This window comes from Sminthopsis crassicaudata, chromosome 2 (assembly GCF_048593235.1).
Source record: "Sminthopsis crassicaudata isolate SCR6 chromosome 2, ASM4859323v1, whole genome shotgun sequence".
Lineage (NCBI taxonomy): Eukaryota > Metazoa > Chordata > Mammalia > Dasyuromorphia > Dasyuridae > Sminthopsis > Sminthopsis crassicaudata.
Genome location: NC_133618.1, coordinates 113,796,705 through 113,811,064, shown reverse-complemented (window position 1 = coordinate 113,811,064; position 14,360 = coordinate 113,796,705). Strand labels below are relative to the sequence as shown.

At 34.6% G+C, this 14,360-nt stretch overlaps 1 protein-coding gene across 4 annotated transcripts in view; it reads left to right on the top strand.

Annotated features, from left to right (window-relative positions):
- PELI1 (pellino E3 ubiquitin protein ligase 1) overlaps window positions 1-14,360 on the top strand; it is a 56,741-nt gene that overhangs the window by 35,152 nt on the left and 7,229 nt on the right. For all 4 annotated transcript variants that reach the window (XM_074287045.1, XM_074287048.1, XM_074287046.1 and 1 more), the window contains exons 2-4: window positions 6,445-6,585; window positions 9,202-9,331; window positions 14,036-14,137. In XM_074287045.1, the coding sequence (XP_074143146.1) occupies window positions 6,515-6,585; window positions 9,202-9,331; window positions 14,036-14,137 (303 nt within the window). In that variant the 5' untranslated portion in view covers window positions 6,445-6,514. The remainder of the gene's footprint in view (window positions 1-6,444; window positions 6,586-9,201; window positions 9,332-14,035; window positions 14,138-14,360) is intronic.

Below are 14,360 nucleotides of genomic sequence, written 5' to 3'. Positions count from 1 at the left end.
AAAAAGTGTAGTGCTTAATAAATTGATTGAAATTACTGAAAGCTATTTCCCCCCAGTCTAAACTGTTATTTGTTTCTTTCACACAATTTAGGACTTGATGTTGGCCATTTTCATTTTATCAATCATTATATGAAAGGATTGTGTTATTCTCTGAAGCTTATTCTTGTGTAGCTGTCTAATGATGGTGTATTAGAAGCATTGTCAGATTTTAGTGAGTCATTGATCATTTATTCCAAATCTAGATCTTTAGCCATAAATATTGGCTCAGGATCTGTTCTTTTGTACATCTCTGCCAGTACAACATATTAGAATTCACAATCAAAACAGAATTGATAAATAAGGAAAAAAAACTGAAGCATTTTTTTATATGAGGAAAGTAAAGTATGTATATGGAGAGATCTTCTGATTAGTATTCTTTTTTAGAGTTCTTTCTGCTTGAAAATTGGCAATACTCAAATTTTTTTCCTCTTTATCTCATTCAAGATGATGTAGAACTTTAGTTTTTTTCCTTTAAGAACTGAAACAGGAATAGTTCACAACATATTTTCTAAAAGATACATAACAATCTATTGAAAGAGATTCCTCTCAAAACAGGTCCTTTTTGTGTATTTAAAGAAGAGAACACTAACTCCTATCTTTTTTTTTTTTTTTTTAAGATAATAGTGTCCCTGATACTGTATAATTAAAAAAAAAAAAAAGGATTAAAGAATAAATCACTTAATTTTATCTGGGAAGAGACAACTGTTTTTTCTATTTTCCCACCACCCAATTTATTTATTTTATTTTATTTTAATTTTTTTTGCTTGCAGAGGCAATTGGTATTAAGGGACTTGCCCAGAATCACACAGGTAGGAAGTGTTAAGTGTCTGAGATCAAATTTGAACTCGGACCCTCCTGACTTCAAGGTTAGTGTTCTATCCACTGTGCCACCTAGCTGTCCCCCAAAATTTTTTAAAATAAAAATTCTTATAAATTGAATTTTATTTCATTAATAATGTAGTATGGTGCTAACTAAACTCTACTAAACTCTGAAGTTTCCCTCCAATGCCTAGTTATGTTTATTTATATCTAGAACTCAGTTAAATCTATATTTACCTTCATCTTATATGTCCCCAAATCAAGGATATAACACTTATCTGAAAATTTTCAGATTTTATTTTAGTTATATATCTTTATATCTGGTCTTTGAAATATTCCTTGAAAATTGAAAAATGCCCACTTTAAGTGGTGATCTGGTTTTAAGGTAGGATTCCTTCAATAATAGAAAGCAATGGTGTTAATTTTTTCTTTTTTTTTTTTTTTTTTTTTGTAGCTTTTTATTTACAAGATATATGCATGGGTAATTTTTCAGCATGAACAATTGCAAAACCTTTTGTTACAATTTTTCCCTTCCTTCCCCCCACTTTCTCCCCCAGATGGCAGGTTGACCAATACATGTTATATATGTTAAATACAATATATGTATACATGTCCAAACAGTTGTTTTGCTGTTAAAAAAGAATCGGACTTTGAAATAGTGTACAATTAACCTGTGAAGGAAATCAGAAATGTAGGCAGACAAAAATAGAGGAATTGGGAATTCTATGTAGTGGTTCATACTTATTTCCCAGAGTTCTTTCGCTGGGTGTAATTGGTTCAATTCATTATTGCTCTATTAGAGCTGATTTGGTTCATCTCATTGTTGAGGAATGCCTTGTCCATCAGAATTGATCATCATAGTATTGTTGTTGAAGTATTTAATGATCTTCTGGTCCTGCTCATTTCACTCAGCATCAGTTCATGTAAGTCTCTCCAGGCCTTTCTGAAATCATCCTGTTGGTCATTTTTTACAGAACAATAATATTCCATAACAGTCATATAACACAGTTTATTCAGACATTCTCCAATTGATGGGCATCCATTCAGTTTCCAGTTTCTGGCCACTACAAAGAGGGCAGTAGCATTACTTTTAACAAAATTGCAGGAAAACAGATGTCATTCACATAATAGTGAAACATCCCACTCACTGTTTCTCAGTCAGTAATTTCTGTTATACATAAACACCAATAAACCACTCATTTTGGGAGTGGTGCATTCGAAAATGATGTAGTATTTGAAGTCATAAGATCTGGTTTTGAATCCCAACTCTGCCACTTACTACTTGTGTGGGATTGTCATTTAATCTCTTTGGGACTCAGTTCCCTCATTTGTAAAATGAGAAGATTAAAATAGATGACCTCTAAGCTCCATTGTGGTTCTAAATTCTAAATCTGTAATTCCAGCTGTTACTAATGAAAAAATAAGAATCTTAAAAGAAAACAGCTGAATTTAACTTTGAAGCTACAGTTAGAATTATTGATTCTTTGATAGAGTGATTGTAATATGTCAAGCATAGTACAAAAAACTTAAAAGTTTTAAGTATTATTGATGTAGCAGGTAGGTGGTACAGTGGATAGTGCCAGGCCTAGAGTGAAGAAGACACCTCTTCTTGAGTTCAAATCTGACCTCAGACATGTACTGGCTGTGTGACACTGGACAAGTTACTAAATCTATTTGCGTCAGTTTTCTTTTTCTGTAAAATGATCTGCAGAATGAACAAACCACTCTGGTATCTTTGCCAAGGAAACCCCAAATGAGATCATAAAGAGTCAGATATGAATGAATAACTGCTGAACAATAAACCATAAACTTGTTATCTCCCCCCCTTCCTAATTGTGCTAAGTGCTAGAGATAAATATAAGACAACCAGCCTTTAAAGAGCTCATATTCAAAAATGGAGGGACTACACAAATGGAGAGGTTTAGCTTCAAGTTTAAAGGAAAGACCTTTATGAACAAAAATTCTTCTGGGGCTCAATTTCCTCCATATAAAGTGAGGAGCTGTTGAACTAGATGATTCTATAGCCATCATTGAGTGACCTTTGTGAAGAAGGGGTTTTCTATCCTTGCTACCATCAATGGCAATTGCCTTTGGTGGACAAGAAGCCTACAACCCCTAGGAATAGCACTGCTCCTCACATCAGCACCATGTTGGGGAGGGGAGCAATCTTTATGGAGAAACAGTTTTCCATCTCCTCCACCACCAATACCAGTTTGCCAATTGCCACTCATGAGTCAGGCAAACCCCCTAAATTGAATGTGGCAAGGCTCCCTGAGGGAAACAAGTACCCACCTCAACGACCACCTTCTTTAATATCGTGGGGATAGCCCAGTATTTAGAGCCCCAAAACCTAAGAATGGCAGTCTACTTACATCCCCATTCACCCCTTCACCCCACAGACTATCGGTTCTGCCTCCATCTTCACCCTTGTAACCAAAATGGAGGGAAGCAATCTTTGCAGAAAAAGAATATACAACATCCCTATTGAAACTAAAATGAACCACTGACCAACTGCCACTAAATGCTCTCAGACATTGGGAATAGCAATTATTCCTTTTCTCTACTTCCTCAATCATTGATCCTGCTTTTACCTGGCCTCTGTTACCACAGTCTAGGAAAACAACTTTTGTGGAATTGTGACGGGGTGCCTTCCTCTGCAGGTGCTGTGATCCCTGACTCCTCAGGAACCCTTGATACTGAAGACGAGAAAAATTAAGTTCTTGCCACCAAAGTTCTTATAGCCTACAAATGATTCAGCATCAGAAATAATAAGTTTTTTAGTTTAATTTTAAAGAAAATGTATTTATCACATTGGGTTCTTTCCACTTAACCTTGGAGTTAAATTTTTCTATATGTATTGTTCCCACCCATTTTGAATATGAGCTCATTCTGTCATAATTTTTCTATATGTATCTCCAGAACCTAGCACAATGTGGAAGATGGGGAAGAGAATAAGCATTTACATATTGCATACTAGATGCTAAGTGCTGTGCTAAACATTTTACAATCATTCTCTCATTTGACCCTGAGAGGTAGGCCCTAGTACTATCCCCCTTTTAAAGTTGAGGAAATTGGCAGATAGGTTTATAGTGTTCTCCTTGGTTTTTTGGAGGTCTTAGAGCAGCCTTCCTTTCAGCCAAGCAATCACCACAAGAATAGCCAGGTGTTAAAATCCAAATCCTTTTATTATCTCCTTCACAATCTAGTTTCCTTGCCTGGGGCCCTGGCTAGCTTTCTTAGAGGCCTTCTGGAGTCTTAGTTTCAGTGGAGAAGCTAAGAAGAGCCAGCCACCGTGGCGGTGTGAGATAGGAAATTCAGCCCATATATTTTTCCATATCACATTCATTTCCAAGTAACATTTTGTTATCTTTTCCTTCTTATTTCTCTTGATCTCCCACCATAGCAGTCACTTCTGTATAAGATGCTCCTTTCTTTAAATTTCTTGTTACTGCTTAACCAGTGTGAACAAAGTGAATCCTTTGTCTAATATATTGTTTGAAGAGAGATAGTATTCTTTTTGAGACCCTGATATCCAACTTCTTGAAGAAAAGAAAGACTTTGGTATTTAAATTTGTTTCAGCATCTCACCAAAAAACTTCTTTATACACTTTCTTTGATTATCCAATTATTTTCCTTAAAGGAAAACCTCAATCTAGCCAATATAGTTTTTGATTGCATTAGCAAATAGTATTTCTTGAGGATGTTAACCACGGAGATGGAGATGTTTTATATATATATATATATATATATATACACATACACACACACACATATGTACATATGTATAATATAACTCTCTAAATTGGTATTCTGAGTATGTCAGGTCCAAGAAAAAAGTGAAATATTTCTGCAGTTTTACAATTTTCTGATGTAACATGATGAATTACTAAGGTTTTCTGTACTATTAAAATTAATTTTTTCATCCTTCAGATAAGTAGGTAATTTTTCTAATAATCTTTCTTATGAAATCCCATCTTACTCCTTGGTAGAGTAAGTGCTGCATTTTATGAAGCATCTTCCTCATGCATTTCTCAGACAATGGTTTTGTGATGGAGAGAGCCATCTGCACCCAGAGAGAGGACTAAGGAACTGAGTGTGGATCACAACATAGTATTTTCACTCTTTTAGTTGTTTGCTTGCATTTTCTTTTTCTTTTTTATCTGATTTTTCTTGTGCAACATGATAATTATAGAAATAGATGTAGAAGAACTGCACATGTTTAACATTTATTGGATTACTTGCTGTGTAGGGGGGGAGAGGGAAGAGAAAAGGAAAGGAAAAAATTTGGAACACAAGGTTTTGCAAGGGTGAATGTTGAAAATTAACCATGCATATGTTTTGAAAATAAAAAAGTTTAATTAAAAAAAAAAAAGAGTTAAGATATGAAATTGAAGTGATAAGTTTGACACTAGAGAAAGGATAGATGTATGGAACTTCAGGTGTTAGTTCAATCCCAGTTGAAATGAACAATCTGAGCATATGTGTTGTAGTGGGATTATATGAGTTGATAATCATTCATTTTTCCTTTCTCTCTTATCTTATGTTTTAATGTTTAAAACATTGAAACAGTTTTGTGGCAATCAAAGACACAAAAGGAATCCTGAGATTTTTATCAGATTATTTTTAATCTTATTTTTAATCAGATTATTTTTGGTTATATCATTTACATCAGAATTTTTCTTTAGCTCAAAGGGCTCGATCTAGATGTCAATTAGTAAGGGCATATTTAAGTGCCTTCTGTGTGCCAGTCATGAAGGTAGGTGCTAAAAATAGAAACAAAAGTAAAACAGTTCCCTTCTCAAGAATTTACATTTTACAGAAAAGACAACATACACATAAATAAAGATATAAAAAACAACCTACTAGGAAAGAATTTATACATAAAGTATCTCTCAAGCTGAATCTGGAAGGAGACCAAGAGCCAGGAGCTAGTGGTAAGGATGAAAGAACATTGCAGGCACTGGGGATACTAAGACATGGGGATAGGAGTGGATTTCAGATGTGAAGAATACTTAGCAGAACTAGACCTGTAGGGATCATGGAAAAGATTAATGTGTAACAAGACTAAAAGGCAATATGGAACCAGGTAGTAGAGCTTTAAATGACATACAGAGAAGGTAGGAGTGGGGAAAGGAGAGAGAGACTAGGAGGGGAGGTAGCACAGTGGGAAGGATGGAATGGAATGACATAATTAGTCTTTGAATTTAGGAAAATCACTTATTTCTGTGTGGAGAATGTATTGGAATGGGAAGGGACTAGGAGGCTACTGCAGTCCATATAAGAGGTGATGAAAGCTGTTAGTGGAGAGAAGGGGGAAAATTGTGAGAAAAGTTGGAATATGTGCAAAAATGTTTGTAGCAGTCCTTTTTGTCATGTCAAGGAACTGGAAACTGAATAGATGCCCATCAGTTGGAGAATGGCTGAATAAGTTATGGTATATGAATGGTGTGAAATATTTTTCTATAAGAAATGATCAGCAGGATGATTTCAGAAAGGCCTGGAGAGACTTACATGAAACTGCTCATTTCATGTGAAATTCATTTTTTTACATACCATTAATGAAAAATTTATTCTTTTTTCTTATAGGAAATAATGCAAAAGGTGTCCCCAGGCTCCTGAGCAGTGCACAAGGATTTGAGACAAAAAAACTAAGCTCATGTTTTCTCCTGATCAAGAAAATCATCCATCTAAGTCACCAGTTAAATATGGTGAACTCATTGTCTTAGGGTAAGACTTCATAAACACAAGAGTATCCAGCAAAAACTGAAACTGTAGAATCGCTAAAGCTAGAAACAGTATTATTGGATCAGACTGCTATAAAAATGAAAACACTATCATTTATTCTAAGGCTTTCAAAATGCCATATAGACACTAACTTCATATTGTCAATAAATAAGGCATATTTGACAAATGGGGAAACAAAATACTTTAACCAAGGCCACATAACAATTTATTAGAAGCTTTTCCTTGTTACCTTCTTTTACCCACCACAAGATTAAAAGATTTACTACACTGAATTTTGCAAAAGATCCATACGCTTTCCCATATTATAAATACCTTTCACAAAAGCAAGGTTCTTACTTCTTTATTGTCCTTTAAAGGAGGTTGCCTGTGTTCACTTTGGAATTAGCTCCATGACTGTTGTGAATAAAAAGTAGCTTTTGATGCTTAAAACCCATTTTTCTTTCTTTTTGTTAAGTCTGAAAAATATATCAATGGCATTTCATCTATATATCTCATTGATATACTCCTTAGATTTAGGAACTGGAAGAAATTCACTTATTTATTTCTTCTTCTTCTTGTAATCAGTTGACCAAATAAACTATGAGCAGGCCAGTCCTTCTACATAATGTCAACTTCCACAGGAAAATCACTTCAGATATTCCAAATATCTACAGTAACAGTCAGAATGGTACAGATGTTCTGTGTATAAAAATGTTCAGTGCCACAGAGAATATTAGTCATTGAGAAAGCAATGTAATATGATGGAAAGATGACTCTAATGCTGGAAGTCAGAAGATATATTTTAATCCTACCTCTGTCACTTTGTTACTTTGAGGAAGTCATTTTTCCTATAGGCCAAAGATTCTGAACCTGGGGTTCATGAAATTGGAAATGGAGGTTCCACCAGACAGACTGTATGAGAGATTAAAATAAGAATCCCTGCTGTAGGTTTTAGTTTTCTGTAAAAGAGGGAATTAGATAAGATGTTTTTTAGGCTTCTTTTAACATCTAAAACTTCTGAGCATTATCACATATAGCGTTTAAACTATCTTTTGAATTTATTATAATAGTATACTGTTTCAACTTTAAATCTTATTAGTGATGGGATGACATAGCTCACTTCTGAGAAATTGTGTGAAGTCTTAACTCCCTTAGCAGAAGAGCTAAGAGCCATTTGAAAAACAGTTTGAAATTCAGCCCATATATTTTTCCATATCACATTCATTTCCAAGTAACATTTTGTTATCTTTTCCTTCTTATTTCTCTTGATCTCCCACCATAGCAGTCACTTCTGTATAAGATGCTCCTTTCTTTAAAATGAAAGTGATGCTTCCCCCTATAATCTAAAAGTGACAAAATAAAACTGGAAAGGCTTGTTAATTTTATGCCATTGCTGTTTGGGAAAATACTTTGAGCTTCAGATGTACAATTTTGGGATAGACAAAACACGGATTCTTAAGGGGGAGGAATGAGTCAGAACTTGAGAGGTTAGTAAAGGGATAGAGGAATTGCATCAGAACTAATGGCAATACATTGGTGCCAACCACATCTAGTGGTGTATTAGTTAATGGATTAAATCCCCCAGTATAAAAGATGCAGAGATTTTCTGGAATAATTGTTGCATATATGTAATGTATTATTTACATTTTTTAAATTATCATTACAATCTCAGAAATTCAAAAATACATTTTCCATACTAAACAGTCATCTTTTCCTCTCTATATCTGAATTAGTCAAGTATTCAAAGAGCAACATTCAGTTCTTTAGCTTAAGATAACATTTCTGGTTTTGTAGTCTTTGGCCTCTGCTACAGGTTCATATTAAGCTTTTAGAAACAGATGAGACCAAGTGGCCAAATATTGGGGCAATGCAGCTCAGGATGAAACACAGGTCAAAACAGGGGAGGAAGGAGATCATTCTGAAGGTCTTTCTTGTTTGGCCCTTTGTGAATATTATTAGCCTGATCTCTAAAAACCACTGATTCTGGGAACAGGGTATATATCAATAGGAAAAAAAAAAAATGTCCATAGAGAGATCTTCTAGTTGGCATGCATCTCAGTTAAATAGGTAGCCTGTTTTATATATTTCTGCCAGCACACTATGTGTATGCATTGGAGAGTTAATTTTCTTCAACTAACACATCTAAAAATTCCTTATTTTAAAAGTTCAGCTATTTAAAGCTTTTGCTCCACAACTAAAGCAGTCTATTTTGAACAATACGTACTGTACTTTTAAAGGTTGTATTAGCACATGGAAACAGTCACCATATTTTAAAAAGTGAGTCATAAGTAGATAGCTGCTCTGCCATTAATCAACCTTTGATTATCTTTGATGGTGAAGGGAGAGAGGTGCCATTAATTAAGAACAATAGATAATCCAAAAGTTATTTCTCTGTAAATGTGAAATAAGACAAGCCTAGTTAACAGATTCTTCCCCCCCCCCCTCACTTCCCCCATTTCCCTCCTGTCAGCATCTGGTATGGGAATCATCTATAGATGGGAGAAGATTCTGACTGTAGATAACAACTTAGGAGGTAATTGAGAATTTATTTTGCTAGGGAAAAAAATAGTAAGGTTATAATCACAAGTGGTCACTTAACTTTTTTTTTTTCTCCATCAGGTATAATGGGTCACTCCCAAATGGTGATAGAGGAAGGAGAAAAAGTAGGTTTGCTTTGTTTAAAAGACCTAAGGCAAATGGGGTGAAGCCCAGCACTGTGCATATTGCCTGTACCCCTCAAGCTGCAAAGGTAATTAGATTTCTGTATGAAAGGGAAAAGTGAACTTTGGGTGGGGAACTCAAATATGTTTGAGATGATTATCCCATTCTAATTCTTCTTCATGGCATAGTGAACTCCAGGTTCACTATCAGGAAATACCCCAGGGCTCTCAAAGACTATATAACAGCAGGAGGCTCTGGTAAGACTTGAAAGACTTTAGCCTGTGGTCTTCTTTGCAGATTCTATATCAGAAGACCAGTCTAAGTTTGAAAGCAGAGAGACAGACAGACCTGGAGAGTGGAGGAAGTGAGGGGAGAGGGAGAGGAAGAGGGAGAGAGGGGGGGGGGGGGGAGTGTGTGTGTGGTGTGTATATGTCCATTTAGCAACTTAGGAAGTCCAGACTGCTAAGGCATGGAAATGTTACTGTCTGACAGACTGAATCACAGATCCTTTGAAGTATGAGTTGAGTGTATTCTCTTTAACATTTTCACATTTCTACTTCATACTTCCTTTCTCAGAGCTTAGATAGTTATGTGTATCTTAATATAGGAAAGGTTAAAGGAATATTGGTGTGAACCAGTATAAAGGAAGAGCTTAGATAAGATTTCTGTGTTCTAACAAGCTTATCACTAAGTTCATAATTAACATAAATCCATCTACTTCATACCAAAAATCAAACTGGAGTTATTACATTGGTTTTTTTTTTTTGTTTGTTTTTTTGTTTTTAATATTCAGCTTCCAGATTGAGCCCTTCCTTGAAAATAAAACAAAACATTTCCTTTCCCCTCCCCATTAAAAACACCCCAATCAGTGACCATTTCTGACACTGTATACATTCTGTCATACTATTAGTCTCTTACCTTTCATTCCTCTCTGTATTTGGGTAGGCATATTGGATTTTAGCACTAATAGCAAAAATTTTTTAAAAACTGGAAGCTCTCCTACAAGGCTTTTCAGGGAAAGAAAAAATTAAGAAAGAGTTATTTAGGTTCTTTCTTCTTCTATGACCTTCTTTTCATCAATAATATAATGACTCTGAATTATCATCACCTTTTCACTTATTCACATTTTGCTGAATCATGAATCTTGAGCTACCCATTATCATGTTTCTTTTCAATGAGGAATAATTATGAAATTCCTTTGTCTGACCATAAAGTATACTTCCATCTCTCCTTTTATTTTACTCTTTCTATGCCTATTCATCTCCATGAACTAGAGGCCTTTCTTTATTCAATAGTTTTTTAAACTTCCACTCTGGCTTCATTTTTTATTTCCTAGTCTTGATCTTATAATTAAGCAGTTTAGCTATACACTGCCCTTTATGCTTAAATGTGTTTTCTTCTTGTCCTGTTATCAAACATGCTTTTGTTTTTTTGTAAAATACCAACCCTGAATTATCACCACCACCTTTTCACTTATTCACATTTTGCTGAATTATGAATCTTTTATTTTTTATTTTTTTGAGAAAATCACCTGTCTGCTCATTGGCCTTTATACAAATGTCTGTTACCTACTTATTCCTATAAGATAATCAAATTTACTTTTTCCTAATTCACTATTTGGGCAGCTAGGTGCTGGATGGAATGCCAGGCCTGAAATCAAAACCAGGCTCAGAAAATTATGTGTGACCCTGGGCAAGTCATTTCACCCCTGTTTGGCTTGGTTAGGAATAAGGCATTTGTAAAATGAGCTGGAAAAGGAAATGGCAAATCACTCCAGTATCTTTGCCAAGAACATCCAGATGGAGTCATGAAAAATCAGACACAACCGAACAACAACTACAAAATTTACTGTGTAGCAAATTCAGTCATAGCATCTATTCCAAACCTTCTTCTCTTCTCAACTCCCACATCACCCCTTTCTTCCTTGTTAGAGGACCTTGTCTCATATTTTATTGAAAAAATAGAGGGGTAGCTAGGTGGCACAATGGATTGAGCACTAACCCTGAAGTCAAGTGAACCTGAGTTCAAATACGGTTTTAGACACTTAACACTTCTAGCTGTGTGACCCTGGGCAAGTCACTTAAGCCCAATTTCCTCAGCAAAAAAAAAAAAAAAAGAGAGAAAGAGAAAATAAAGACCATCTACCAGGAGCTTCCTCTTTCCTTCTTCTCTATGTCATCAAACCTTTTGAAATTGTCTCTAATCTCTTCTCTTTGGTCAGTCTGATGAAGTGCCTCTTTTCCTTTCCTTTTCTCCTCTTCTTTTGCCCTTAACCTCATTTCCCTCCTAACTTTCTATCTCTACTGGCTTCTTCCTATTGCATATAAACATAAGACAAATTACATCCTCACATATGGTAGAAAGAACTAAATTGATTGTGACTATTTCCTCTCTTCTCATTTTTAATTTCTTTTACAATCTGGCTTCTGCCCTTGTAATGCAACTGAAATTTGTTTTTCCAAAACTACCAATTCTTAATGGTGAAAGCCATTTATTTTTACTTAGCCTTCATTCATTTGATCTCACTTTAGTTTTTGAAACTGTTGACACTTCACTTTTTTTCTTGAATTCAGAAAGATACATGATTTGTTGATGTGACTTTTTCCCTGGTTCTCCTACCTATCTGACATTCCTTTCAATCTCCTTTGCCAGGATCATTGTTTAAGGCATATCCCATAATCCTATGCCTATAGATGATCCCCAACCTGCTTTTTTTTTTTTTTTTTCTTTCAACACCTTCTCTTGCTACTCTTTCATCAGAGTCCATGGGTTCAATTATCATCCTATCAGCCCTAGTCACTCCTGCTTTCTAATCCCGTGTTACCAGCAACAGTTTCTCAAATACGGTTGTCTAAAATAGATGTATCCTTCCCTAAATCTTTCTTAAACTATCTTTTCTTCTTAACCTCCTTGTGTCTGTTGAGGTCACCACCATCCTTTTTTTTAAGTCACCAAATTTTGCAGTTTTAATCTGTAACTTCTCTTCCCTCTATCCCAGATAACCAATCAGTTGCCACAACTTGTTGATTCCAAAATATTTATTATATTTGTCCTTTTCTCTCCACTCATATAACCAATACCTTTATGTGGACAATTATAACCTACTAATTGGGGTTTCAGCCTTCAGTCTCTTTACTCTCCCATTTTTTACACAGCTGCTGTATTAATATTTCTAAAGCATAAAACTGTGTTATTCTTCTGTTCAGGAAACATTATTGGTTCTCTGTTGCCTAGAAGACAGTCTCCTCTATTTGGCATTAAAAGCCCTTCACAATTGAACTTCACCCTGGTTTTCCAGGTTTATTGTATAATCATAATTCCCCCCATGCATATCTAAACTAGCTTCTGTCAGTCTTTGTTCAACAAACCTTTTTTTTCATGCCTCTGACACCCATATGGTTCCCTGTACCTGAAATGCTTTTCTTTTTCACTTATGCTTTTTAGAGTCCCTGGACTTATTCAAGACTCTGGAAATGTCTATCCCTACATAAGAATTATCCCTGTCCCCCTGGGTGATAAAGCTCTCCCTCTCCCCCAACTCCTCATTGTATTGTATTTATTCTGTTTTTTTTATTTAATCTGCATTCACATTATTGTCCCTCTTCCCTATTTCTAGCACATAAAAACTTTTTTATAGCACAAATGCTTGCCAAATAAAGAAAGGGGCTTATTATTACTCAGGCAGTGGGGATTTGGGACTGGCATTTAAAATCTTAGCTTTCAGCTCAATAAGACCTGACCAAAACTTAATTTGACCAAATTTTCATCACCATCCCTAAAAGTAGAGTTAGATGAAAAATAACGCGAATTTTTCTTTGTGTTAATAAGTAATTTTGTCATCAAGTTTTGACCCTAAAATTTGTATATAATGTTATAAAATTTTGTCCTCTTAATGTTTTATCCTTTACAGAAAGCCATAATATTGAGACCAAGTATAAATGTGTAATATTGAAGCTTTAATCAGGAAACATTTGTTCATGAGCTTCTTTGCTGTGGAAAAGTTAGAATTGTGGTCACATCAGCATCATGTTCATTTCCTTTTGTGATGCTTAATCATTCTATGTACCTTTTTATGTCTAGCCAGCATATGGCTAACATTTGGCATCACTGTGTGTCTCTCATAGCAACATCTGTGAGACTAAAAACATGTTTAAAAGAACCTGTTAAATCTGCTTTTCTACAACTTTATTCTTTCGTTTTAATTTCTCTTTATTTGTCCTTTATTCCAACTTTATCCTTTGGTTTCAAAAATATTTTTATTTAGTCCATACTTGTTCAATGACTTTTGAATATCTTCCTTTTAAAAACAATTAAAATTTTTTTTTCAATATCTATGTAGTGTTTTGGTTTAGATTACTTAATTTATAATATTGCATGATATTATATGTTATACTGCTTTGATCTATTCTTTCTAAAATCTGCTATTGCAGTGACTTAGCATATATTGCCTTGCTAACATCTAAACTATCTCATTTGATGTTCAAAATCCGTATTATGTGATTCTAAAGACCTAAGGAATATGTAGAAAGATGCTAGGGTATTGTGTGTCTGTAGGATACTGTGGTGTTTGTGGTGCTGGTTTTGTATTTATAGAGTTTATCTTATCCCACAGATTAGTCCAGATAATTTTTTTATGTTTTTCCTCATCAAATCAAGGGAATTGAATTAAGTTATACAATTGATATAATCCTATTATTGGCCCCTATTAGAACTGAACTTCAGAAGAAAAACAAAAACTAAGCCAAATTTATTTTATAGAACAATTATGTCTGTCTTATTTTGTCTTTTCTAGGCAATAAGCAATAAGGACCAACATAGCATATCATATACTTTGTCTCGAGCTCAGACCGTGGTGGTTGAATATACTCATGACAGCAACACTGATATGTTCCAGGTATTTCTAAGACTGCATTTTTTTTTTTCTTAAGAAAATAAATTTCATCAGATCGTCATCCTTAACTTTGGTTGGAATGTCCTTTTTTTTTTTTTTTTTTTTTTTCTTAAATAATGAAACAATTCTTTTAAGTTCTTGAAATAAAAAATAAACCTTATTATATACCAAAAATTCTTTTTGAAGTTTTTCAGAATGCACATCTAGTGAATTAAGGGCTTTTTTT